Source organism: Arabidopsis lyrata (genome assembly GCF_000004255.2).
Source record: "Arabidopsis lyrata subsp. lyrata unplaced genomic scaffold ARALYscaffold_1, whole genome shotgun sequence".
Lineage (NCBI taxonomy): Eukaryota > Viridiplantae > Streptophyta > Magnoliopsida > Brassicales > Brassicaceae > Arabidopsis > Arabidopsis lyrata.
In genome coordinates this window covers 15,803,633-15,830,677 of record NW_003302555.1, presented here as the reverse complement: position 1 = coordinate 15,830,677, position 27,045 = coordinate 15,803,633, and the positions used below count along the sequence as shown (strand labels likewise).

At 36.6% G+C, this 27,045-nt stretch overlaps 4 protein-coding genes across 10 annotated transcripts; 3 read left to right on the top strand and 1 right to left on the bottom strand.

Annotated features, from left to right (window-relative positions):
• Nucleotides 1–6,711: 6,711 nt before the first annotated feature.
• On the bottom strand, nt 6,712–9,152 carry LOC9329858 (immune-associated nucleotide-binding protein 4). Of its 2 annotated transcripts, none has more exons than XM_021012851.1 (6): nt 8,976–9,152; nt 8,655–8,898; nt 7,696–7,973; nt 7,423–7,587; nt 7,198–7,329; nt 6,712–7,039 (listed from the first exon to the last, which is right to left on the bottom strand). In XM_021012851.1, exons 2-6 carry the CDS (start codon nt 8,884–8,886, stop codon nt 6,866–6,868), a joined length of 981 nt encoding a protein of 326 aa, XP_020868510.1. In that variant the 5' UTR covers nt 8,887–8,898; nt 8,976–9,152; the 3' UTR covers nt 6,712–6,865. The 2 variants fall into 2 exon arrangements, with proteins under 2 accessions (XP_020868510.1, XP_002891067.1); XM_002891021.2 differs by having other exon boundaries at nt 8,655–8,886.
• A 1,020-nt stretch (nt 9,153–10,172) lies between these two features.
• On the top strand, nt 10,173–12,026 carry LOC9329857 (immune-associated nucleotide-binding protein 5). Of its 2 annotated transcripts, XM_021012858.1 has the most exons (6): nt 10,173–10,208; nt 10,364–10,565; nt 10,745–11,022; nt 11,111–11,278; nt 11,378–11,509; nt 11,591–12,026. In XM_021012858.1, the coding sequence occupies exons 2-6, from the start codon at nt 10,370–10,372 to the stop codon at nt 11,723–11,725; spliced, it is 909 nt and encodes a 302-aa protein (XP_020868517.1). In that variant the 5' UTR covers nt 10,173–10,208; nt 10,364–10,369; the 3' UTR covers nt 11,726–12,026. The 2 variants fall into 2 exon arrangements, with proteins under 2 accessions (XP_020868517.1, XP_002893796.1); XM_002893750.2 differs by lacking the exon at nt 10,173–10,208 and having other exon boundaries at nt 10,221–10,565.
• Nucleotides 12,027–13,975: 1,949 nt separating this feature from the next.
• On the top strand, nt 13,976–15,653 carry LOC9329856 (uncharacterized protein PHLOEM PROTEIN 2-LIKE A4). 2 transcript variants are annotated; one of them, XM_002893749.2, is made up of 3 exons: nt 13,976–14,332; nt 14,447–14,601; nt 15,153–15,653. In XM_002893749.2, exons 1-3 carry the CDS (start codon nt 14,327–14,329, stop codon nt 15,526–15,528), a joined length of 537 nt encoding a protein of 178 aa, XP_002893795.2. In that variant the 5' UTR covers nt 13,976–14,326; the 3' UTR covers nt 15,529–15,653. The 2 variants fall into 2 exon arrangements, with proteins under 2 accessions (XP_002893795.2, XP_020868523.1); XM_021012864.1 differs by having other exon boundaries at nt 14,128–14,332; nt 14,510–14,601.
• A 3,032-nt stretch (nt 15,654–18,685) lies between these two features.
• On the top strand, nt 18,686–22,247 carry LOC9329855 (immune-associated nucleotide-binding protein 6). Of its 4 annotated transcripts, none has more exons than XM_021012857.1 (6): nt 18,686–18,837; nt 19,189–19,423; nt 20,626–20,903; nt 21,002–21,166; nt 21,261–21,392; nt 21,524–22,247. In XM_021012857.1, the coding sequence occupies exons 2-6, from the start codon at nt 19,189–19,191 to the stop codon at nt 21,686–21,688; spliced, it is 975 nt and encodes a 324-aa protein (XP_020868516.1). In that variant the 5' UTR covers nt 18,686–18,837; the 3' UTR covers nt 21,689–22,247. The 4 variants fall into 4 exon arrangements, with proteins under 4 accessions (XP_020868516.1, XP_020868514.1, XP_002893794.1 ...); XM_021012855.1 differs by having other exon boundaries at nt 18,688–18,902; XM_002893748.2 differs by lacking the exon at nt 18,686–18,837 and adding an exon at nt 18,842–18,926.
• Nucleotides 22,248–27,045: the final 4,798 nt, after the last annotated feature.

Sequence of the window (27,045 nt, the reverse complement as noted above, 5' to 3'; positions counted from 1 at the left end):
CACTCGAGCTTCAACATCGGAGGCTTATGTTGGAAAAGAGGAGACTTCGGAAGAGGATTAACCGGATGCAACGCAGGCTCACTACGGTGTCAAGAAATCTTCACATCCTTGAATCTCACCCCGGAGAGTGGATTGAGCTTGGAATTTCTGACTTTGCTCGAATTCCGGACTGCATGATGCCGATCCTCGATCTTGCTGGTCAAGGAGTTGAAGTGTTCTGCTCGTCAACAAGATTTACATAATCCGAAGTGTACGATGAGGGACATTCCGTCTTTTAAATAACGCTCTATTTCCAATCTCTTGTATGTTCGCATAGCCGCACCTTTATTTGCTTCACTTGTTCGCACAATCGAACCTTTTTCCTTTAATAAAGAAATAAAACAAAATTTTTTTTATTAATAGCTGAACTCGTTTCCGAGCTGCCTACGTACCCATCTCGGGATCAAGCCACATCGTAGTTCATGTACAAAAACAATGCGTCTTTCAGCCTATAAACACCGTTCCGAACCACTTCGGTAATAATGTAAGGTCCTTCCCAATTAATACCAAGTTTACCGGCACCTTCTTCTTTTTTGTTGTCAAAGACGCGCCTTAATACATAATCTCCCACGAAGAACGGCCTACTTTTAACCTTGGAATTGTAATACCGGGCTGCTGCCTGCTGGTAATTCTGGATCCGAATTAGAGCTTGATCACGCCTTTCATTTATGGTATCTAGTGAATCATTAAGCATTGATGAATTTTCTTCCTCATTTAACGGTGCTTCTGTTCGGCGAAGTCCGGGCACATTGAGTTCAGCTGGTACTACCGCCTCCATGCCATAAACCAAAGAGAATGGAGTTTCTCCTGTAGGTCGCCTAGGGGTTGTACGATAGGCCCACAGGACGGGTTGGAGTTCTTCATACCATCCTCCCTTTAGATGACTTAAGCGTTTCTTGAGATTGTTTAATATTGTCTTGTTCGCGGCTTCAGCTTGACCGTTTCCTTGCGGATATCGTGGAGTAGAATAGCTAACTTTGATTCCCCAGTCCGCACAAAAGGTATCAAACTCGTGTGAAATGAATTGCGGTCCATTATCAGTGACTATTTCGTATGGAATTCCATGTCGACATATAATGTTTTTCCAAATAAAGGTCTTCACCGCCGAATCCTTGATACCAACATACGCCTCAGCTTCAATCCATTTTGAAAAGTAGTCCGTAAGGACTAAAAGGTACTGTTCACCTCGAGTTGATTTGTGTAATGGTCCAATGATGTCCATTGACCACCTCATAAACGGGTATGGGGCGGAAATGGAGGAGAATAATTCCGACGGTTGGTAGATCAATGGTGCATGGAGTTGACAGCGCTTGCATCTTTGGGCGAACTTAACACAATCTGTGATCATAGTGGGCAAAAAATACCCCATTCTTTTAACTTTAAAAGCCATAGCTCTTCCTGATGAATGACTCCCGCATAATCCTTCATGCACCTCGCTTATGACGATTTTGACTTCGGGCCCAAAAATGCATAATAGGTAAGGGTCACTGACACCTCGTCTATATAACGCATCCTTTGACAGACAAAATTTCGCGCTAACGACTTTCATTTTCCTGGCCTGCCATTTATTCTTTGGGAGCTCACCTGTCATGATGTAGTGCTTTATTGGCTCCCTCCAGTCAGCTCCCCAGTCTTTAGCCGGAATTTGGTCAACCTTGTGAAATACTCGTGGCTCTGGCTCAGGATGTTCGTTTGGTTCGAGAGCATCCTCCTTGATTAACGATTCGGTTTCTAATACTGTTTCTGAACTCACATCTTCAGCTAAGACAACGGGTCCCTTGTTAGACGTATTTGATCCTCTTGACTTCCTCCGTTTGTTGGGTGGTGGTTCGATCTCTGGTTTGCCACGGTCGTGTGCCGCCGCTCGAGATCTTGTAATGACGAGGGTTTCTTTGTTGTCTTGAATGCTTCGCTCCGAAATGCATTCCACTGGAATAACTCTTTTCAACTCAGGATCTGATGTTGACGCCAATGCGGCGAGCGCGTCCGCAGTTGTATTCTCTCCTCGAGGTATGCGGATTAATTCAAATTTCGAGAAATTTTTAGATAAATCCTTTACCACTTCGAGGTACGCTTCCATTCTCGAATCTTTGGCTTCATAGTCTCCATTAAATTGGTTAACTACTAATTGCGAATCGCAATAAGCCAATATTTCCTTAGCTCCAACTCCTTGTGCTAATCGAAGTCCGGCAATCAGGGCTTCGTATTCTGCCTCGTTGTTGGAGGCATTGAATAGCAACCGGAATGATTGTTCTAGAATTTCTGACGTCGGAGACTCCAACTTGATTCCCACTCCGGATCCTTGTTTTGTTGAAGACCCATCTACGTGTAATTTCCAAGTTTGGTTCTCCGGTTGTTCTATCGTTCCAGGTATTGGCAGTTCAGTCAGGAAATCTGCTAAGACCTGAGCCTTCATACTGATCCGGCTTTTGAACTCTATGTCGTACTCGCTTAATTCCACCGCCCATTTCGCCAATCGTCCGGACTGGCTTGGACTATGAAGTATTGTTCGGAGTGGCTGGTTGGTTAATACCTCAACCGGATGAGATTGAAAGTACGGGCGTAGCTTTCGAGCCGATATCACCACTGCGAGTGCGAGTTTTTCCATCATTGTGTATCTGGTTTCTGGATCCGTCATTGACTTGCTCACATAGTAAATTGGTTTCTGCTCCCCACGGTCTTCCCGAACCAAGACTCCACTAACTGCGTGGTTTGAAACTGACACATATAAATAAAGTTTTTCATCCACTTCTGGTTTGGACAATATAGGCGGAGTGGTTAAGTATGCTTTAAGCTGCCCAAAAGCTTTTTCACACTTCTCGTCCCAAAGGAATCCTTTGTTCCCTTTTAGAATTTGGTAGAAAGGCAACGACTTATCTGTTGATCTCGAGATAAATTGATTTAGAGCTGCAATCCGCCCAGTCAACCGTTGTACTTCTTTGAAGTTTCTTGGAGAGGGCATGTTCAGAAAGGCGTTGATTTGATTTGGATTGGTTTCGATTCCTCTTTCTGTCACGATATAACCAAGAAATTCTCCGGATGGGACTCCAAATGTGCACTTCGCCGGGTTCAGCTTCATTTGATATTTATTGAGAATATCAAAACATTCCTCTAAATGCTTAACGTGATCCTCCTTCTTTAACGACTTAACCAACATATCATCTATGTAGACTTCCATTGTTTTCCCGAGATGATTATGGAACATCTTGTTAACCAACCGTTGGTAAGTTGCTCCTGCATTTTTCAAACCAAAAGGCATTACCTTGTAACAATAGATACCTCTATCAGTAATGAATGACGTCTTTTCTTGATCTTCGGGGTTCATCATTATTTGATTATAACCCGAGAAGGCGTCCATGAATGTTAACAACTCGTTCCCAGCGGTGGACTCTACAAGTCGATCTATATGTGGGAGCGGGAAACTATCTTTGGGACATGCTTTATTTAGGTCTGTGAAATCGATGCAAACCCTATCTTTCTCGTTCTTCTTTTTGACGACGATAGTGTTTGCTATCCATTCCGGGTATTGCACTTCTCTTATGGATCCTATCTTCAAAAGTTTATCTACTTCGTCATTTACTATCTTGGCTCGCTCCACTCCGAGCTTTCTTCTTTTCTGTTTCACCGGTTTGAAGCTCGGATCTACGTTTAGCTCGTGACAAATTATACTTGGATCTATACCAGGCATGTCTGCTGCTGACCATGCAAACGGTGTTTTGTTTCTCTTTAAAAGTTCGATCAAAGCTTCTTTTATTTGGCCAGTCAGAGTTGCTCCAATTCGAATTTTCCGGTCCGGCTTGTCTTCTTCCAACGCCACTTCGATTACTACATCATCTTTCTTCTGCCCGCTAGGAAATTTTGTTCTTAGTTCCTCTTTTACGGGCTTCATTAGTTGCTATTGAATCTTCATACGGTGGCTAGCTAGGTAACACGTCCGTGAAGCTTCTTGATCTCCCCGAATTGTTTCCACCCCATTTGATGTTGGAAATTTGATACATTGATGGTATGTAGAAGGGTCTGCTTTCATTCGATAAATCCAGGGAGTCCCAAGGATGATGTTGTAAGCTGCAGGTTTATCGAAGACAACGAAGTCCACGATCTTCGATACCTTCTTGGCAAGGACCGGTAGCTTGATTGTTCCGAGAGACATGGCTGACTCGCTTGTGAACGCAACTAACGGAGATGGGGGTCCTACTATGTCTCCTCGGCTGATTCCCATTCTTTCTAGAGTACTTAAAAAGATCAAATCGACCGAACTGCCTGTATCTATAAGGATCCTTGATACTTCGAAGTTAGCCACGTCAAGGGTAATGACTAGAGCATCATCATGCAGTCTTTCGAGTTTCCGCGTTTCTTCTTCATTAAATGATATCGATGCACCTTGAAAATCGACTTCCTCGCTTAAGCTTGCTTTGAGTAGGATATTTCGTCTATGTTTCTTGATGGAACTTATCGAATCTCCGCAAAACTTGGAACCTCCTAGAATCACATTGATCTTACCCTTCGAACTTCTTGGTTCTTCCTCGTTGGATAACCTTGGTCTTTTGGAATCTTGATCTTTGGAGTTTTCCTTTGCTTCGTGGTATTCCTTCACAAAATCTTTTATATCGAATTTGGAAAGATCTCCACTGGCCCAAAGCTCTGCGAGGTGCTTTTTAAGAACGCTGCAATCCTTGGTTAAATGCCCGGTTACTTTATGAATATCGCAATATAGACTTTCATCACGGACCCAAGTGTTTGATCTTCCTTTCCCTTGGAATTGCTTTCCGACTGTACTGTTGAAGGGTTGCGACCCAAACTTCCTTGGTCCTTTGCTCTCCCTAGGCTCGAACTTCTTGGTAGGGACGGTGATTGCCGGCTTTTCTTGTTTATTCCTTTTGGCAAAACTTTCTTTTTCGTCCTCTACCTCCATCCAGTTGTTCGCGCGGAAGAGTGCGTCCTGAATTGTGTCTGGTTTATGAAGTATTAAGTCTTCTTTAAACCTTGAATCATGTCGCAATCCTTTTCGTAGGGCAGATAAAGCTGATTGCTGCGAGATTCTTGGGAGCTTTGATAGCACTCCTTTGAATTTGGTGATAAAAACTCAAAGCGACTCATTAGATCCTTGCGATAAGTTCCAAAGATCGGCATCCAAAACGCTTTTATCCATAAGAATGGAATATTGTTTTAAGAATACGGCTGATAGTTCGTCGAAATTGCTGATCGAACCCGGCTCTAATTGGGTAAACCACATTAGGGCTTGGCCACATAGATTCTCCGAAAAAAGCTTGCAGTAGCCTGCGTCTTCATCAGCTTCATCCAACTCGACTCTTCCAGCAGCGATCAGAAAAGCTGCGAGATAGCTTTTTGGATCCTCCAATCCGCTGTAAGGGTCCAACTTGAGTTTCTGGGAATCTTTGATCCTCAAACTTGCAATTCGCGAGATGAAAGGTGTTCACCTAGCCTCTTCAATGACTCGATTGATGTCTGGCTCCGAACTTGTAGCTTGATGAAATTTTGATTTCATTTCTTTTAATTCCTGGCTAACCTTCCTCATGGTCTCGAACTGGTCCAGGTTCTCCTGCTCGTACTGAGCTGCAAGTTGTTCTTCATCTCCGAGCTGTGTCTCTTCTTCCAACGTCTGAGCCGCGTTATTAGTAGCACCAGGAGTTGTTTGTCCGCTGGTTTCATTTCGTGCAGCGGAACTTGGCGAGTTGAATATCCCTCTGGGATGTTTGCAACGTATCGACGGCTTTTTCCACATCCGAGAACTTTTGTGATATGTCCGACATGGTTTGCTGCATAGCTTTGAGGGTTTCAGCCAATGATGTCTCAACGGTGTCTCCTCCGGACATTGTTGCTTATCTCGGAAGTGTGATAAAGGAAAAATCTGACCACTCAAGAATCCTAATCTCCCCACAGACGGCGCCAAAATGTGGATGTCGGATTCACACACTCAAGTATTTTATTAGGTAGGAAAGATTATTCTTGAGGGACAAAATGAATATGTAAAAGTTTGTAAATTGCTACGAAAATGGCTATAGTATTTCTTTCTTGAGAAAAAGATGCCCTTTACATGGCCATTGGCCTTTATATTTATACTTAGAGAAACGACATTAAAATGAATAATTAAGTACAATTATTCTTTCTTAAATGTGTCCGTTTTGATTCTTTGACTTTAATGCTCAACGTTTGAATTTGAGTTGACTCTCATCTTCGTGGGCCTCGCCTTTTCGGCCCAAGCGTCCTTGAACCATCTTACCCATGCCTTCTACATCGAACTCACGTCACAATGCAATCACTTCGGATTCTCGAAGTGGTGACAACCACTTCGACCGTTCCTTCGGCTCTTGGGTCCGATGGGCCTCATTCTTTATGGGCCATTATCTTGACTACGTGGCAATCTTTGGTTGGTCTCGTACTTCTGGTGCGGGATCCGACACCAACACCTTTGTTCGTTGAAGTTTGATGTTCTAGTGTTTTAAGTTTGTTCTACAAAGATTGATTTTCTAGATTTTTTTTTATTTTTAATCAATCGATTTTAATAAATCGTAAATTTCAAGACGTAATGATTAACTGTTTCAGATTACTATTGGTTCATAGTTTATTAAAATATATTTAATAAAAGTAAATAATTAAACAATGATTGTTTCTTAAAAAATGTGAAATCTCTAGAAAATCAATCTTTTAGGAACAGATGGAGTATTAAATAAAGAAACCACGAAGCAAACGTAAAACAAACGAAATAGGAAAGAAACAACGACCAGGCATTTTGGACGAAATGATGTGAACTGTGTCTGCTTAAATCTTTGGTTAGCTTATCCTCACCTGAAATCCGATACACCAATCATAACATGTTGCATGGCATTCGCGGAAGTGAACACCCATAATGTATGTGATCAGGCACATTGTCAATAGTATCGTTATATTTGTTTTGTCTTTGTGAAATCTCAAGGTTATCTCTCAGCGCAAGCAACATTTTCTCCTGTCTTTCGGAATCCTCTCTTAGCTTATTCCCTAGCTGAAAGAGAAACAAGAACCGATTAGTTAGAAATATACTTTATAGAAAATTCTCAAACTTCATGACACTAACGGCTCCTTGGATTAAATTAAAGAGTAGAGAAAATCAAGATTGTTGCCAATATATAAAGATTAGGGGGCCGGGAATAAGGTAATTACCATCTCTGCCATCATGTTCATATTTTTGTCATGCTCTTCTTGATAATGCTTCTTCAGTTTTTCAATCTCTGCAGCTGCAAGGTCCTTAGATTCGACCTCTTTTTGCTGCTCCTTAAGCATCTCCGCCTCTTTCTGAGAAACCGTAGATTTAAACATATAATCAACAATTATTTTAGTTACAGGGAAAACACACTAGACATGGATGTAGATGGTAAGCATATCAACCTGTATTTTACGGTGCATTTCATCCGTAAACGGTTTCCCACCAGTGCTCTTTTCAATATCCGCTACAAGGGCGAGAAGTTCCTGAACTTGCTTGACCTTTTTGCCTTCGTCCGTAGTCCTGTTATCAAACAGGATCCTTCTGCCCCCACACAACCTAAGAACTGTCTAAGATTTCACAATCCAATATTTAAAAATTAAAACATGTAAGTGATGAGGAAACCTCTATTACCACTATCCAAGTTCTTAAGATCAAATCAAAGGGATATATAAGACCTTCAGAAATTCAGGGCAACCTTTGGACAAGTAATCATCCAGTGTCATATTGTTTGCTTCCAACTCATCACCACCAGTGAATAAAACTACTAAATAGTCAATGATTTCACTCCCAAAAATAACTTGTAATGTATTAAGCGTGGACTCTTCCTCTTGCGAAATTCGAGTCCTCACAGATAGGACTAACACCACAGCATGTAGTCCTTCTTCCGCAAGAACAAGGCAATTGATGATTTCCTGGCTGAGATATTCAGCGGACACAGACAGATCGAACAGACCTGTATCAACAACCATAGTCAAAATGGAGTTAGATTTTTTCAAATATATTCAGAAGTACCTAAACTCTGATCAAGGTTAAAGCTTAGATGAAGTAAATTAATATCTTATAATGTTGGTGGGTGTACGATTTTTACCATACATAGCCTAATATTTATAGTTTATTTGTATTAAGAAGTGTATATAGTAAGACTAGTATGAACATAACTAACCGGTGAATTGAGTGATTGGTCGAGGGACTTTTAAATACAAAGTTATAGATTTTGATAGTCAAGTTTTTCCCAATCAAGTTTTTATCATCATATAGATAAAAAAAAATACTCCAAATTTGTTTCTCTTGTTTTTCACTTTTATTTTTAAAAAACAAAATATGATTTTAACTTTTTTAAATATCAAGTCTATTTATGTCTCTATGTTTCACATTATTCAAACTCATTTACGAGATAAAATCAGGCTAAAACAAAAGCGACCGTGTTTAATTTAAGATTTCTGTCAAACACAGATTGGGCGGAGCTAAAAAAAGTGATTTGTGGATTCTTAACTTTGTAGATAGACATGCCTTTGAGTATGCAAACAAAATTTCTAAACTACATAACTTTAGTAACATCAAATCAATGTAAGAAATAAGACTCATAGATCAAGTGAATTATAGGCTATATTCAAAGTCTTAAGCGATTTCATACCAGGAGTGTCAATCACATTGATTCCCGTGCCACATGGTGTTTTCGCTATACATGTTTCACATTTCATGGTAACACCGGTTGCTCGTGTTTCTGAGTTGAACACTTGTTTTCCGATAAGGGAGTTTCCAGTGGCGCTTTTTCCATTTCCGGTACGCCCCACCAAAACTATGTTTTTTATTGGCTCTGATGCTGAAGGCAACCTCAGATCAGTCGTGTCCTCAAGTCCAGCCATCTGAAAAAAATCCTTGCACCCATGTCACATAATTAAGTTTCTTAGCTCGTTGACCAAACAAAACAATTAAGCAACTAAATTGATCTTACCTATAATAGGGGAACGGAAAAAGCTTTGATGTTGAGTATGTATATACAGTTGCTAGTTTAAGGATGAATCAACAAGTTAATCGATGATATAATCGAAGTTTAAATAGGAGATGGCTTGCCGATAATATGTGCAACCAACGCTTATTGATATTTAGTAGATGTTAGTGGAGACTAGTTTTGTTTACATAATTTCAACTTTGTATTTGTTATGATATTGTAATAGGGTAAATTGCTTATTATTTTTATATAAATCGGAAACGGTAAACGAACCACAAAGGACAAGACGACTTTGAGTTTTGAGACAACTTTTTGTGATTCATCACTCTTTTTGAGTTTTGATCACGTCTTCCCGAACTTTAACAATCGAAGTAAACACACTCAGGACATTGTGGCTTTGTGTTTTTTTTTTTTTTTATATGCAATTAAGGAACACATTAAATAATGAAACTGGAATATAAAAATATAAACCCGAGTGATCAAATGATGCAGTAGTAAATTGGACATGGACCTGGGAACTCGTATACACCCGTCTGATCTCAATGTGCGAATTAGTCGCTTTCTTTAGGTTATTTGACCACCTAGGTGTTGGCCAAAGTGATTAACATGTTGTAGACTAGCAAAAAACTCTTGCAAAGTGTCCTTCTTACCTCCCAAAGTAGTCGGTATTGACCTCTAGCTTTGGTTATGAGATGTCAGCGGTCGAGTACCCAGTAGTACTAGTCTAAGATATTGAAAATGTAAAGAGCAGAAATGAGGTAACTTTTAGAAAGTTTGTAAAGAGCAGAAATAACTTCAGAAAGTTTTTTTTATAACAATTTTGTTAAATGAGGTTGAACCTTTATGCAGATAATGCAATTGTACAGACGTATGTGAAGGAACAATTTAACCTTCTTGTTTTGTTTACCTCAGGAATAATCCCAGATTTTATAACTTATACTCCAAAGACTTATGGAGTTAGGTTCATTATTGAGGTGAAACTTTCTCAAGTTATTCCAAAAAGACTTTATCAATTATTACAAAACATAGTAAAATGAAATGGCACACAAATTTTATTTGTTATTTCCAAACTAAACTCTATTCAAATTCAACATGACATAAGCTACAAAAAAACATAGTTGACAAAAAGAAAATAAAAAAAAAACTTTGAAGACAAGCCAAGACATGGCCGGACAATAACTAAGAAATAAAACGAATGTCAAAACTGAGAAAGTCATAGAGTTGCCGTGTGCTTAAGTGTGTCCTACCTATATCATTCTTTTTCTCGCAATATTTTTCAGTATCTAGTTTATTTCTTTACATAGTAAAATCTCCTTCATCTGTAATCGTTCTACAAATTGTACGATTTTATTAGCTTGTAAGATTTACCATTAATTTTGTTTCTTAACCAGAAAAACATGAGTGATCGGGAACAACCTTCAGCGTCCGAGCCAGTGAGAAACATAGTTCTTGTAGGGCCTACCGGAAACGGGAAAAGCTCCACCGGGAACTCGCTCATCGGAAAAGAAGTGTTCACCTCGGAAACCGTGGAATGTAAGACATGTAAAGCTAAAACACTAGATGGCCTGAAAATCAATTTGATTGACACTCCTGGTATGTTTCTCCTTTAACATTTAAATGAAGCGAGCCTATATCTCTTTCCATTAGCACACAATGTCCTTTATGATTTTTGGGTCATAATATCTGATTTTAAGGTGGTTAGATTGTGTTGCGGAATCTTGCCTTTGTATAGTTCATAAAAGTTTGGCTGTGGAATGGTTTTCGTGATTTAGGTCTCTTTGATTTGTCCGTGTCTACGGATTATATGAACAAGGAGATCAGCAATTGCCTTACGCTCACGGAAGGAGGATTACATGCTGTGGTGTTAGTGCTATCTGTGGGGACTGACATTTTAAAAGAGGAAGAGTCCGCACTTAACACATTACAGCTCCTTTTCGGAAGTAAAATCGTTGACTATTTGGTCGTTCTCTTCACTGGTGGTGATGTTTTGGAAATGGAAAACAAGACACTTGACGACTATTTGTCTAGAGGCTGCCCTGAATTTTTGAAGGTCAAGTTAGTTTGATAATGTAAATTATTTGCAACATAGGTCTCTGCCTATCTTATGTGTACTTCGGATAAAAATTTTGCATTTTCAGACAGTTCTTAGATTGTGTGGTGGAAGAAGGGTCTTGTTTAATAACAAGACTATGGATGAAGTAAAGAAGATCGAGCAAGTTAAACAGCTCCTTGCCCATGTCGAAGCCATTGAAAAGCTCAACGGTGGGAAAGCGTTGTTTACTGAAGAAAATGATCTAAATGTAAAGGTGAAACTGTGATTACTATGCTTCTCCTATTCAAAATTCTTCTGTCTGCTTTGCCTATAGAACCTTTGTTAATATGTTTGAATCTTTACGATTTCTCAGAGACAAGGTGAGATGCTTATGGAACAGCAAAAGGAGGTGCAATCTAAGAAGCCTGAGAAAACAGAGGTAGAAGAGTTGAAGAAGCAGTTAGAAATAACGTATGGCCAACAAATGAGCATGATGGCACAGATGGTAATTTCCTTCCCATAAACTCTAGGCAACACTACTGATTCTTGATGCATCAGGTAATAACCAGATTTGGATATCTTTCAGGTGGAGGACACGCTAAAGGAGTCATCGGCGTCACATGAGAGAATGTTACTAGCACTGAGAGAGAAAGTTGAGAGATCATACTTAGAAAATGAAGACATGCATAATGAGACCAAAAGAGTATGTAACATCCTGTGATCGGTTTCCTAAAGCCTAGACGGTGCAAAATAAAGATCGGTAAACACACAGTCAAGGTCTAGATGTGCACATGTCATATACTCTATGAATTTTATGTGTGATTTGTGGTTTCTTTTTTACTTTTGCATTTTTTATCCCCAACTCAAGTGCAACTATACAAGTACCAAACTTGTAATCGATAAGCTCGTATGTATCCCTTATTCTCACCTAAAGAAAAGATAGGTAGTTGCTAAAACGTGTGTACATCCTTTATAATCTATCTTTATAAATCTATCTCGTAAAGATTAATGAGTTAACATCTTTTCAAAAGATTAATGAAACCTAGTTTTTATATTTCCATGCATGCCATTATGTAGTTCTTTTCATTGATGAGGTGCTTTAATGTTTGTTCAATTAGGTTTGAGTATTTCATAGTTAGGTTTTAGGGTTGTAATGTGAATTTATGTTTTCTTAGATTATGAGCGAAAAAAATCAATTCTTTATAAGACCTAAGGGCATCCAAATTCACATAAATTATATTTGAGTATTTCATAGTTAGGTTTGAGTATTCTTCCCAAAGACTTGTGGGTTTGATTTAGGCCAATTCCTACCAGTGGGTCTGACCTGCCGTAAAATACTTACCTAACATATGACAGCGGTTTGGAGACGAGTACAAGGGAGAGGATACTATAAATGGAAAATATCCAATTGGGATGAGTCCCAATAGGAAATACCTTAAAAGATACCTTAAATAGCCGCAAGTTCCGTGAGGGTTGCGGTCTAAAGGGGAGCTAATAATATAGATGTGGGTAAAATATCTCAAAATCAATGTCTTATAAGACTTAAGGCATCAAACCCTTAAGCTAGGTTTTGGGAATATTCAAACCAAAAGGTCGTGTGGTCTTGATTAGGGTTCATTCCTATCAAATTGTTATTGTTTTTACATTCATCAGCGGGTTTAACAATCTTAATCTGCCATTTTGGTACTAGTATAGTCGCTTTCTGACAAAGATCATGAAGGATCACTTCCACTACCACACTTCTTCTCTTTCAAAATATATATATATTTTTTTTAATTGAATGTAAAATTTATTCAACCAAAAACCTTTTTACAATAGATGCATCAGTTTGTTTAACTTTTTAGAATAAAACAGAGGGGAAAATCAGAGAATAAAATGCAGAGAAATCTTGCTTAAGGAGGAGATCGAGTAGAGAACCATAACATGAGGCAGTCGTCATATTTATGGTCTCCTGTATCCCGAATTGAGCAGATTTTGTTTCGCACATTCTTGTCAATTAACTTGATGAGGCGGGCTGATGGTGAACTGATTTCACCGTGTCGTCTTGCGTTTCTCTCTCGCCATATATGGTAAAGAGTGGCTTGGAAGACATACCGGAGCAGGAAGAGGAGGTCACCTTTCAAAATATTTCATTAAGTGCTTACTGTATTATATTTCAGCAGTTGGGGAATTATCTTCTTTGTGTATTTGTTAACTCTATTTTACTACTCTAATTTCTCTATTGTAAACTCAAACAAATTTCCAGCAATTTTTATGTTTAAACGTTTTTAAATGGTAGGAAAAAACTAACAATAAAAAAAACGTAAATGGAAGTGTCGTGGATGAAAGAGTCAGATCTTTTCTTCTTTAGCATCCACGACCAATACAATTCTCAATCAGCTCGACCACAACTATTTAACCAATGTTTATAATCAATTTATTCATTACTACAACACAACCTTAGGGTACGTGCTGACTAGTATCTAATAAGTAAGTAACAGAGATATTAAATAGATACGAAGAAGTCCAACAATACATATAAGCACCATGGGGTATAATTTTACTTCTAAAACAAAAGTCCAAATGAATTTGTTATTTTTATTAGTAACCACTAGCACCAGCCGTCGCTCCCGCACTATGTCCAATGGGTTGCTCCTATAATACGTCAATATGAAGATGTCCAATAACTCATATAAACAAGTCATTAGTTTGTTTTCTACACTAAATTGAAAAGGTCTTTTGAGATGCATGACCGTTAATCATATGTAACTGGACTAGTTGAATTATGGACATCACTTGGTTAATATGGTAGGATTGTTAAAAGACTCTAGAATTAACAAATAGGTTCACAGTAAATCATTGTATTGGGTTAGTATGCATGTTAGGTCTTTGTGGTTGTTGTTTATGCTTGCAAAAAAATTGGGCTTTTCAGACTTTTATGGAATGGAAGTAAAAGACAAAATATGAGGAATTGTAATGATGAATGAATTCCAATTAATGAGCGAGAAAATACGAAGTAATAAAGGAGTTAGTGCCTAAACCAAAGCACCGGTGTCAATTAATGAGTTAGTCGTCCAATGTAAATGAATAGCTATAGAAAAATTCGACAACTTTTTTCTTTTTCTTGAATCAATCAACAAAGAACTACAATATATAAAACCAAAGTCAAATCTAAAATCTATTGATCAAGTTGCCAAACCAAATTACATTGTGTTTCTTTTTTAATTTGTATAGACAAATCTCAGAATACTAGTTTTGAACGACGCACTTTCAGATTCTTCTCATTTATCAACTGAATACTTACAAAAGATAGCGTTTTGAGGTCATCATTAATTCATCAATCATGATGGTGAGTACACTTTTTTTCAGGTTACCGCAACGTTATACTTGTGTACATATTGTCTCTTTATTTTAGGAAAGGTTTAACCGGCCATGTGTATCAAATATGCGATCTGATTAGCAGATTGATCAATTATGCCTCCTACGTATATGTATCATGCATCATACAATGATAATTTATGGACAGAAACACATGATCTACGCAAGGGATCTTAGCATAGCATGGTCGGACAACGAAGAGTATTGGTCATGGCTTCCTCTCCGGTATGATATATCAAGGTATAGAGTTCTTATAAGTTTGATTTATATCTTCTATAAAAACTTCATAATTGGGACAAGTGGTGTGAGTGTCCGATCTTGTTTAACCGATTGAAACAAAACTGTATAGAAAGTTCTAAATTAAATGGAAAGGTAAATACATCAACTAAAATCTTGATTTATTGGAAAGTCTCCCAAATTTAAGATACCTTTTTTAATACGAAGAATCCAAAACCATTGACAACCAGAACTCAATGGTAATTAATCGCTTTCGATTTGGTTTCTGTATTTATAAGTTACAACCCAAATAAATTAATGGATTTAGAAATTTAAAATTTTTTGACTACTACGAGGGAAGAATTAAATTATACTTCATTTAAGAAAAGAAAAAAGACATGGTTCTAATTTGGGGAAATTTGAGCAAAATAAGTATATTTATTCTTAGATTAAAAACAGAAATAAAATGCGAGTAATTTAACTATACTTCTAGATATTATTTAGTATGAGCAGTAGTAAGCTTGTGAGACTGCTATTCCTAACATTAGAGCTTCTTTCGTATTTTATTTTTCAAGCCAAGAACTCACTGATGCTGCTGTGCTAGAAGCAGTTTGTTGGTTAGATGTGAATGGAAAGTTCGACACGAGAGAACTGACACCAGCGACAACGTATGAGGTTGTGTATGTGGTGAAGTTAGAAGATACAGCTTATGGATGGAAAATACCAGTGAATCTGAAGTTAACCTTGCCCGATAGTAAGAAAAGGCCACAAGAGCGGAGCGTGTGCTTGAAAGAGCATATAGGGAAACGGTGGGTAGATATATCAGCTGGTGAGTTTGTAACGTCACTGGATAATGCAGGAGAGATCAGTTTCTCCATGTATGAGACCAAATCTGGCTGTTGGAAGGGAGGGCTCTTTGTTAAAGGTGTTGAAATTCGTCCGAAAAACTAAGGCTATCATTATGTCTGAATTGCATATCATTGCCAGCTGACGCATATGTATGCTTCATTATTTATTTTCTGATCACATATTTCAGTTATGTAAAACTAAAATAATCTCACCTAAATTTCTGGTAATTGTCACTTGATAGTTTTGTCATTAGAAAGCCACTTTGATCCATAAGAGTTCAAAGAGAGAGATACATTTTGGTGTATTGTTGGATCAGTTTAGATGAACAATTAAGGGATCGATAGCTGTATATGCAAAACATTAGTTGTCAGGGAATTCAAATTTGGCAGGATTGATAACTAATTCAGGTTTGGTTACAAAAAGAATTATAAAAACCAATCTGGTAAGGGTTTAAACCAAATTTAAAAAAGCATTGACTATGATTCAAACTCTATGATAGACAAGTGATATACTCGCCTTTCTATCGATGTCAGAGCATAATATTATCTTGGTTTATAATGGAACAAGGTCTTCTTAAACATGTCAGTTCAAAGATTTCAATCTCAATTTGGAGATATCAATGGATCCCCGATGATTAGCCACGGTCGACACAAAGGCGGGAACACATATATCCCCGAGTCTTATAGTATATATCACATGATTGATCAATTGGCAAAAGAATAGAATATTAACATGTTATAAGAATTTTTCTCACCTTAGCAGAAATCTTGCTGATTCGAGGAATTCCGATTATGAAAGTTTTTAAAATAGATAAAATTAGTTACACGTTTAAGAAAATAAATTAAATCTATAGTCAAATCAGGTTACTGTGTAGCACACAACATACAATAATTTTATGATAACTGACATCAGTTTGCGTTAGCGGTAGATTTAAGACTAAAATCTTGAAGAATAGATTGTGATACACAATTTATGAGATGTGGAATGGGGGAAGAAACCATTAACCATGCCTTATTTGCATGCTTACCATCACTACAAACCGTTGCATTATTGGCATACCCCGCGGCAAATCCGAGCTAGGTAACATTCTCCGTGGACTATTGTCGAGCACTAAATATATTTGAACGTTATTTTCATGTTACTTTTACGACGATTAGCCTCGATCTATTTTGTGAAGAATTACCATTCACGACTAGATATGAAACCAATCACATCAAAGTATATCGTTGGTAACTTAGTGATGATTTAGAGACATATTTTACACTGTCGGTCATCGCAAACTTAGTGACAATTTAGGGAAAAATAATGGGTATATTTCACCACGCAGCTTTTATTATAATGATGATATGGCTTTAATAGTTTTTCATGTCGGATTTGTGAACATTCCGACGGTTGAATTTCTTCTTCGGAAAACATGTTGAATGCTCAGAAATAATCAGAGAGCATAATATAGGTGGTTCATCCACTAGAAAAAAAAAAAGAGAAAGAAGCTCACTGAAATGTTCGATGAAGGTTCTCCCTTTCCACCGCCTTCTTGGAGGGCAATATCCTATCATAATGACATGGTTAAGATAGACTACGGTAGGGAAAAAGGGTTGGTCCTCCCAAGTACTCCCTGATGCTCTAGTTCGAATGAGTCAATGTGAATGATCAAGAAATCAAGTATCCGATCGAGAGAAAAGTTACGGTTAACGTTCTAATAATTAGATGAAGTGGTTTAAGGCCCAATCAATCATTTTGTGGAAAGTTTTAGAAGAGATAAAGATAGCTCGGAGTGGTGTTAGAACACTCTGGGAGCCAGGTAACTCAGATCATGAGGGATCATAATGAGTAAGATAGAGAACGTACAAAAAGGACTAACGAGAGGTCTCACACGTCCTTTTATTTTCTAAGTGTAGGGTCGAGAGTGATGAGTTGTGTTGTTAGGTCTTGGAGACAAACCTCTTGGTCATTTCTTGGTCCACAATCAACCAAGCTCTTCTCCTCAACTTCTTGATTAGAAAAGAGGTATTTATAGTACCCAACTAGAGTGTCGGGTCGCCCAAGCCTTTGTGGTCTAGTGGCAGAGGAAGCTTTGGTGAAGGGTGAAACTCCCAGACCCGAGTTCGATTCTCCCTGGAAACAAAAACACATTTGTTTGGGAAGTCTGTCAGTTGGGCCTTGGCCCAATTGGTTTACCTGGTAGTCAGAAATGCAGGCGGCCTGACTACCCCCAGGCATTAGTCGGAAGGTATTCCAAACTCGGATCAGACAGTGTGGTGGCCCAATTCTACCTGGATCGGGAAAATTCCACTCTGTAGCACCTCGGTGCGTTCCTACCGAGGCCGACCGGATCAGCCGATAGGGTTAAAAAAAAAAAAAAAAAAGTGTCGGGTCATCTTAGGTTTAAGGGCTATAATGTTGTGAACTGCGTGCTACTGGTTGTGGCGATGGGACTGAACATCGATGGTTGACATGCTTCGCCAAGATGGAACGTCATATTTTGATGGAGTAATATGCGAAATTTGTGGCTGGCACAGTTTTTGGTACTGAATGCCTTGTTGGTCTTGCTATGTCTCAGGCTGCGCCTAAGTTGAATAGATGGCCCGCTGAAAGCGTTCGGGTCAAAACATCATCCTCTTGTCTCCCGGGAATTCTATTCTATGGGAACTTACACCGTCTAATTCATGATGAAGATGATTCCGGATGCCTCTCTTGGATTGTTTTCATATGTCAAGACACATGTCGGGTTCTTATACGGTAACGGAAAATCACCCCAAACCATAACATAAGAATCAAATCATTCTTGCATTACCATCCACATGTTTTTGTTTAGTCATGAATTTTTCAACTATATCTCTCTAAATTCTTAAATAATATTCATATATAAAACAATAGAATTTTAGGTAAAAAGACTTAAGTTTACCAATTCTTGAAAAGGTATTGGTTCACAAATTCACTCTAATTTAAGACTATTCTACTATTCTACTATTTGTTTTTTTCTTTTTTGGTTATATGTATTCTACTAAATTTTCCTTGAATTTTTGCAGGGACGTTGTAGAGTTGACATTTAACTTAGACTAATCAAATGATATATATAAAAAAAGGGTTCTCGCATTACTTCTTCAGCCGTAGGATAACTTGTGTTCCACGCAGGACAAGATAGCTAGCACGATTAATCAAAAAAGATAGCTAGCTCAAATACAAATGTATATTCTCGAAGCCAAAGTCGTCTTGTCCTTTCTTATTCGTTTACCGTTTCCGTTGTCTTATATAATAACAAGCAAATTACACTATTACAATATCATAACAAACTCAAATGGCTAAAAAATAAAATAAATGTAGTTTCCACTGAAATCTACTAATTATCAATTTGCGTTTGTTACACATATTATTGGCAAGCCATCTCCTATTTAACTTAAATTAGATCATGTATTTTCTTGTGCATTCATTCTCAGATTTGTCCTTCTGTTTGTGTTCTCAACTTGATTTGTTTGGTAAGAAAAAGATTAAGAAAACAAGTGAGTTTCCGTAGTGTGCTACTTTAGTATTCAATATCTTTCGATTAGTTATATGTCTTCTATCTTAAACAATCTTAGTTACTATGATGCTCTTGTAATGAACGGAAGTTTTCTCAACTGTCTCCGCATGTCAAAATTTTCACGATTTTTAAACACAACTACAAGCATCACCAAAACTTGTGATATGAAATATCTCTACTCTTCTATATTTTGTAAGGAATCAAAATATTTTACTAATACAAGATTTTTTTTTCTTTTTCAGATGGCTGAAGATCAGAACACAACTGACCGTTGGGAGTTGCCTTCAGCGTCAGAGCCCGTCAAAAACGTAGTTCTGGTAGGCCGTACTGGGAATGGAAAAAGCGCCACTGGAAATTCCATCATCGGAAGAAAGGTTTTCGAGTCAAAATATCAAGCTGTTGGTGTTACCACAAAATGTAAGACATTTAGAGCTGTGACACCGGATGGCCCGATAATCAATGTGATTGACACTCCTGGTATGAGACCACTTCAAACATTGAATGGAATTTATTGTTTACTTGATCACATGAGTCTTGTGATTATACCTGCACAAATAATAAATACTACTATAGAAAAAAAAAAAAAAAACCACATCTATTTCGTTGTTTTTGATCTTCTGAACTATGGTTGATTTAGTATCTTCACACATTTTCTCTTAGCTAGATTTTTCTCTTTAATGATTTTAATCATATTTTCTGATAAATTCTATTTTAAGTTTGATCATAATTTACTTTCCAACTCAAAAACTAATTGATGTCTTTTCAAGATGATGGCTTTTGTACTCTGAATTCTAATATAGGGTCAATTTTAGGTTAGCTTGGCCGGACTAATTTTGGAGCCAGTCGATTTCAAATAGAATCGATTTCTGTTTGGGTTGGACAGCTTGTGATTGGCCTCCAATAGATGTTAAATTTTAGTGGCTTTCAATACAAAACTAATTGACAATAAGTGCATTGACTCATCCTTTTATATGCTCGTATATGTCATCTCTCATTTTCCATATGGATATTCCTAACAAAAGTGCTTTTACAAATAGCATAGCTTTACCGTCAATAGTTTAGATTTCTTTCCTATCTCAAAAACTTAGAATCTTAATTGAAACAAGGGAAACAAAAGAACTCTGGAAAACCTTAAACCATGTATGTTGACATGTGGTTGCAGAAGCTCTTTTGGTAGAGTAACTAGTTCAAGAGCATACCAAAAAGATAAAAAAAGGTTTGAAGGAAATTAAGACCGTTGAGATATTGAAAACAGAAAAAAGTAACACCACGTAATAAATTTGCAAATGTAACATTTTATTTAGAGTGGTTACTTTTTTTAGATTTTATATTTTCAGGATAGCCACAAATTTTGGAATGTTTAGTAAATATAATATTCTATACTAAAGCAATGGTAAATTTAACTTGGTACTTATTTGTGAAAAAATAATAAATCATTAAATATTTTTGGACAATAATTTTGTAACTTTGAGTAGTTAGAGTTCATATGACTTAAAAAGCAAACAATCTTTTGCTTGAGTTTTTCATTTTTTTCTTGACCTATGGATTTGATGGAAATTTCCTCTAAAAAAGTATTAGTTTTGTAACTTTTTGTTTTTCTTTCCGTAATTTAGAGTATTTTTTTCGGAACTATTAAGTAATTCGAATTCACAAGGTTTACTATGGTTTGGTTGATACAGGTCTCTTCGACCTGGCCGTGTCCGCAGAGTTTATTAGTAAGGAAATCGTCAACTGCCTTATTCTTGCTAGAGAAGGGCTACATGCTGTCGTGTTAGTTCTATCCATGTCGACTCGGATTTCACAAGAGGAAGAAAATGCACTTTGTACGTTACAAATGCTGTTCGGGGCTTCAATTGTTGACTATTTGATCGTTGTATTCACTTGCGGTGATATGTTGGAAGAGCGGAATATGACACTAGAGGATTATTTGTCCAATGGTTGCCCTGAATTTCTAAAGGTATGAGTTCTTATCATGTTTAAATATTTATATAGTGGCGATGGATGCTTCCTCTTGTCTCATTAATTTATGTTTTTGGATTGGATGGTGCAATTCAGAAAGTTCTCAGACTATGTGGAGGTAGAAGGGTTGTATTTGATAACCGAACGAAAGATGAAGGGGTGAAGGCTAAGCAAGTCCACGAGCTTCTCGTCCATGTTGCAGCGATCGAAAGGGAAACTGGTGGGAATCCATTTACGGACACGATGCACCGTAGGATACAGGTGAAACTATAGTTGATTTGATTGATGCTTCCCATCTCTTGTCTGCTGTGCCAATAGAATATTTGTCAATGCTTCACAATTTCTGGTTTCTCAGGAAGAGGCTGAAAGGGTTAAAAGGGAAGAGAAGGAAATTGAAGAAAAAAACATTGCAGATGAAGAGAAAGCAAAGTTGAAGAAACAGCTCGACAAGTCGTATAGCCAAAATATGAACATGATGGCACAGATGGTAGCTTACAATTTCCTAATTATTCCGGTCGAAACTGTCATTATCTCTGGGGCCTTTGCCATATTAACAGTCTGATAGTTGAGAGCTCATAAAATCTTAGTCCTTGATTATTTGTTCTTGTCTTCTATCAGATGGAGAGGATATTTAAAGAATCTGCGGCGGCAAATGAGCGACAAATGAATATGATGAAGGACTTTATGGAAATATCAATTATCGGAAAGGATGCTCAGCGTAAAAGAGATGAAGAGAAGCGGGAGCAGCAGGCAGCGAGGAAGCAGGAATGCAACATCTTGTGATCGGTGTGTACCAATTCAGCTAAGTCCGTGTTCATAAAAGATCAAGGAAGACAATGAAGGTCTGGTTGTGCACATTTCATATACTTCTTATTTTATTTATGTGTTTTGTGATTTATGCTTTTGTTTGCATTTATGGATTTCCTTTGCGATTGTAATACAAGTAGAGTTTGTTGACAACTTTTTATTTATGTTAATGATGAAATAAAGACAGGTGACTTATATTGAGAAACTTTGACCTGTTTTGGCTAATATGACCTACACATGTGGATATGATGAGATCATGATAAAAGTTTCTACTCAACGACGAGTTGGCCTAGTGGTTAAACCTTTGGTTACCGAAAATGTTGGGATCTTGGAGTTCACTAGTTCGATTCATGTTAGGAGGTTCTTCTCTCTAAAGGAGAGTTAAATTACATGGCCGTGACTCTGTCTTAGGAGGATGTAGGGGCTCATGGGCCTAAAACCTCCTAATCATCAAATAAAAAAAAAAGACAAAACAAACGAGGTCTGCTAATTTGCCTCGTCTACTCTTTTCACATAAAATAATGTAACCATTTTTGGTGCCGTACTCTATTGTTACATATTTGTAGATTCAAGTCTGTTTGGTGTTAATGTTGTGGTGACTATGTGGGAGAGAAAACAGATAGGTTGATGAAAACAGAGTTACATGACTTAGAACCGGGAACCAAATTGGTCTAAATTATAGTTAAGAATGATGAAGAGCAAACTCATCAGCTCTGGCCTTCATAGTCCTCATGTAATCGCTCGTTGTTTTGTTGTCAGGTGTGTTCTCGGGTTGAGGCTCCAACGATATCATCAAGAGTACTCCAAACCTCGTGAATTGAGGCTGCCTTGCGGTAAGAGGTTGCATTGAGAGGGAGATGGAGCCAAAGATTCAATGTAAAGCAATCAATATTGTTGTTAAAAGAAGTGTGCAAGCCCCTCTTGAAAATCATGGAGATGAAGATTTCTTAGATGAAGAGTACTCCAAACCTAGACTCTCTTTTTGTAAACTCAATGGAGGACGGGCCCGTTATTAAGACAACAAAAGAAACTCTCTCCCAACATTTGGGAAGAAAGCAAAAGAGATGCCCAACGAGGATATTATCAAAATGGGGTACAAATCCAACCACCCACCCTCCCCAAAGAGAAGAAGAAGAACAATGATTGAAAAATTGTATGCGCAAAAGGGGAAAGCCTTTCAAGCTCAAGAACTCTACCACATTGACCTTAATTCCGTTAAGATTCATTGGAAACAAAAATCAAATACAAATTCAACATACTTAAACTCTTTGTCATATACACGACAATCATCATTCCAGCGATACAAAAGAAAGGTCAAAAGATTTTTGATGAGCTAATGAAGAAAATCACTCTTGAGCTACATGATCGCAGAAAACGCATCTACCTCAAAGGATCCAACAAGGAGTTCAAAGACTCTTACATTCCGTCCACACTTTAAGGTCCACACTTTGTGGTTTGCGCTTTTAATTTGTTTTTTCTTGTGTATTTTGAATCTTGTAGATTCTATTTTATGTATCATGAAAAACAAAAAAATAAAAATCATTTTTTTTCAAAAAATCGAAAAAACAAGGGCATATAGACATCCATGTATTCTTTCATAAGAATCAAGTCTTAAAATTATGGCTAGATTAATTTTCTCACATAGGGTTTTGAAATGCATATGCATGATTATGGTTTCTTTTTAAGACAAATTCGAGTTTTGTTTACCTAGCTATTTACCAGTTTAAGTCGAATGGTCATTTTCATTTTCCACACCGTCACCTAAATCTTTCGTCGAACAAAATATTTTTGATTGAATGAGATATTTTATTGTCCTTTTATGTGAAAAATCTTTCGAGATAAAGAACAACAAGTCGTCTCTTCCATTAGAGACTAATATAAAGAAATCGATAGATTAGTTTTCGGATGGGTTCTGATATATTATATGGGTGATCTTTGATTCTTTATGGAGTTCACATAAGTTTGTAGAACCCAACAAATCTATTGGGGAGATATAAGATACCGGTTTGGACCTGTACTCAAATACCTAGTGTGTTCTCTTTTTTACTATGTGTTTTTTTCTCTTCAGTGGTGTGACAAAGCTAAACGAACAAGTTAGATCTTCAAATATTAGATCTTTTAATTTGTTTTTTCTTGTGTATTTTGAGTCTTGCAGTTTCTATTTTATGTATCAAGAAATAAAAAAAAATTCAATTTTTTTCAAAAAATCGAAAACAAGGGCATATAAACATCCATGTATTCTTTCATAAGAATCAAGTCTTAATGCATTGAGTAATGCATTGTATTTGCATTGGGGACAATGATTTATCCTTCTTGTAAAGAATCATCATCTTTGAAAAAAAAAAAAAAAATCATCAGCTTTGGAATTTGACGCCCGTATTTATCGTATGATGTTTCGTGAATCACCTAGAAATATTTGAAGATCCTTGCTTTGTTCCCTTGGCTAGATTATTGATTTCTTAGTTGATGATTAATTGCTTGATTGTTTTCGATTATTTTTCACTTGAACATAGTATGGATTTAATTTTCTCACATAGGGTTTTGAAATGCATATGCACTAGCCGCGGTACACCGCGGGGCTATATTTTTTAGAAAACCGAATATTTTTTTGTTAAAGAGTATCTATACATATAATTTATTATTTTATTTGATTTAAACGTACTTATATATTTTTATATCATACCGCGGATCGATTTTTTATACTAAAATTTTTAAATTTTAAGTCGTATTTGTTTTGTTAATATTTTTTTTTGTTTTGTTTAGTGTTTATAATTGTATAATTGTATTTTGATTTTCAATTCTAGGATTTCACCCGTGATACCGTCCCATATAAATATCGACTCAAACCCGTCTCACCATATAACCCCGTCCTGTAAAATTAAACATCATTTTCGTTATTTTTCTTTTTAATAATATTTTTTATTTTAAAAATATATAATTCAAGTTAATTTAAAAGTATGCTTGAAATGGTTTTCATAATATATATATTTTTAATTGTTATAGAACTCAAATATATCTACTCGGATTTTTAGGAATATACCAAGAACTCCGACTTTTAACTGTAGTAACTATTTTTTTTAAAAATCGTTGCTATGAATATATTTTTGTAGAGAATAAATAAGTATTGTCTAGATTTTTAGAAAGATTGTATCAAGATTTTTGGAAAATAATGGATTTATTGGAGGGAGTTAATATTTTGAATTAAATGTGGTGAATTATAAGAAATAAAGAGATATCGTCAAATTAATAGGCTAAGAAAATGTGTTAATGTATTGTATTTCCTAAATCTGTTTGTAAATATGAAATATATTTGGACTGCTATCGTTGCTATGAATATATTTTTGTAGAGAATAAATAAGTATTGTCTAGATTTTTAGAAAGATTGTATCAAGATTTTTGGAAAATAATGGATTGATTGGAGGGAGTTCATATTTTGAATTAAATGTGGTGAATTATAAGAAATAAAGAGATATAGTCAAATTAATAGGCTAAGAAAATGTGTTAATGTATTGTATTTCTTAAATCTGTTTGTAAACATGAAACACACTAAATCGTTGCTAAGAGATACTTTAATTTCCTAAATCTGTTTGGCATAACTTGTAAATACATCCCAGCTCTAGAATTTATTTACTAAATGTACTCCGAAAATGTAAATATAGATATGAAATAAATTAATAGTTTTAGTGTTTGTTTAATAGTTTAAACCCATCATTTTAGAAATATTTGGAAGTTTTAATTTAAATGGAGAAAAAATGAGCATTGTTGAGATATGGTGGAAGATTTTGTCTCGAAATTTTGGAAAATTGTTTGCTAACGGTTTTGATTGTACTATCTTAACTTAAATTAAATAAATCTAAATTATAAATGTCAATTGCATGGCTTCGTAAATACTTCCCAACTCCTGGATTTATTTGCTAAAGATACTCCAAAAATGTATATATAGATAGATGATTATGGTTTCTTTTTGAGACAAATTCGAGTTTCTTTTACCTAGCTATTTACCAGTTTTTTTTGGTAAGTCGAATGGTCATTTTCATTTTCCACACCTTCACCTAAATCTTTCGTCGAACAAAATATTTTTGATCGAATGAGATATTTTACTAATTGTGCTTTTATGTGAAAAATATTTCGAGATAAAGAACAAGAAGTCATCTCTTCAGAGACTAATCAAAAGAAATCAATAGATTAGTTTTCGGATGGGTTCTGAAATATATATATATATATATATATATATTTAATAAAATGTTAAATTATATTCAAAAGAAAAAAATTAACGTTTTACATCAGCTTTGATTGAGAGTGAAAATAAAGACAAAAACAGAAGTGTTTAAATAGATTAACTTCTACTCCAGATGGGGGGGGGAGTTCACATACTGTTATGCTTGGATTTTGTGGTTCATTTGGAAAGATAGAAATAAAAAGGTTTTCAAAAGTTTACAATCAGTACTCATAGATATTTTAAATCATGCTTTAAATGAAAAATTAATGTGGGAAGAAGCTCAATTGGAAACAGGCGAAACTAGCTCTACTATGGAAGTTTTGGAAAATCCAGTTCAATCAATAAGATGTCGGATTGATGGCTCTCGGAAAGTTTCGGATCCAACTATGGGTATAGGATGGTGGTGTTTTCAAGGAATCGATCAAACGATATTGCTCGGTGCAAAGTGCCTTCGGAGATGTCCCTCCCCCCTTCATTCGGAGATGGAAGCTTTAATTTTTTTTTTTTTTTTGATAATCCAGGTATCCGGGCCGAAGCCCGACTAGCACCAAGGCTTGAGGCCGGGTCCCTGTCGGGCCGTCCGAGCCCAACGCTCAGTGTGTTTCCTAGAGGCCCGAGGGGGCCAGGTGAAAACCTCAGTGGCCAACGGGAATCGAACTGCGGGCACCATATTGGGATTACCCCCTCATGGAAGCTTTAATTTGGGCTATGAAAAATATACTTTCAAGAAGGATTGATTGTCAGGTGTTTGAAACAGATTGTTCGGAGTTAGTCTCGATGATACAGTCACCTGAAGATTGGCCCGCTTTCTCCAATCTGCTAGATGAGTTTGGTTTGCTCCGTGTCTACTTTCCCTTGTTCTCGCTTTCTCTTATTTCTCGTTTATGTAATGTTAAAGCGGACTGTTTAGCCCGATCTTCTAGACTTTTATTTTCTGAAGTTACTTTTGTAAACACTTCTCCTCCTAGTTGGACAACCAATCAAAGAATTATTTATTAATTAATGTGTGGTTGACAAAAAAAAAAATAGAATCAGTGTTTGGGATAGTAGTTGAACTTCCTCTGAGTCGATTAGCAACGGGAAGCAAACCAACGTTGCATTCCTTCATCATATC

What these genes read in the sequence shown, in the direction of transcription:
- LOC9329858 (XM_021012851.1), bottom strand. Translation starts at nt 8,886, where the DNA reads ATGGCTGGACTTGAGGACACGACTGATCTGAGGTTGCCTTCAGCATCA. An exon ending in CAATGTGATTGACACTCCTG is followed by an intron (nt 7,974 to 8,654) that starts GTATGAAATCGC and finishes TTGTTGATACAG; the next exon opens with GTCTGTTCGATCTGTCTGTG. An exon ending in AAATGCACCGTAAAATACAG is followed by an intron (nt 7,330 to 7,422) that starts GTTGATATGCTT and finishes ACGGTTTCTCAG; the next exon opens with AAAGAGGCGGAGATGCTTAA.
- LOC9329857 (XM_021012858.1), top strand. Translation starts at nt 10,370, where the DNA reads ATGAGTGATCGGGAACAACCTTCAGCGTCCGAGCCAGTGAGAAACATA. An exon ending in AAAATGATCTAAATGTAAAG is followed by an intron (nt 11,279 to 11,377) that starts GTGAAACTGTGA and finishes ACGATTTCTCAG; the next exon opens with AGACAAGGTGAGATGCTTAT. An exon ending in TGAGCATGATGGCACAGATG is followed by an intron (nt 11,510 to 11,590) that starts GTAATTTCCTTC and finishes GATATCTTTCAG; the next exon opens with GTGGAGGACACGCTAAAGGA.
- LOC9329856 (XM_002893749.2), top strand. An exon ending in CTCCGGTATGATATATCAAG is followed by an intron (nt 14,602 to 15,152) that starts GTATAGAGTTCT and finishes TTATTTTTCAAG; the next exon opens with CCAAGAACTCACTGATGCTG.
- LOC9329855 (XM_021012857.1), top strand. Translation starts at nt 19,189, where the DNA reads ATGGCTGAAGATCAGAACACAACTGACCGTTGGGAGTTGCCTTCAGCG. An exon ending in CAATGTGATTGACACTCCTG is followed by an intron (nt 19,424 to 20,625) that starts GTATGAGACCAC and finishes TGGTTGATACAG; the next exon opens with GTCTCTTCGACCTGGCCGTG. An exon ending in CGATGCACCGTAGGATACAG is followed by an intron (nt 21,167 to 21,260) that starts GTGAAACTATAG and finishes CTGGTTTCTCAG; the next exon opens with GAAGAGGCTGAAAGGGTTAA.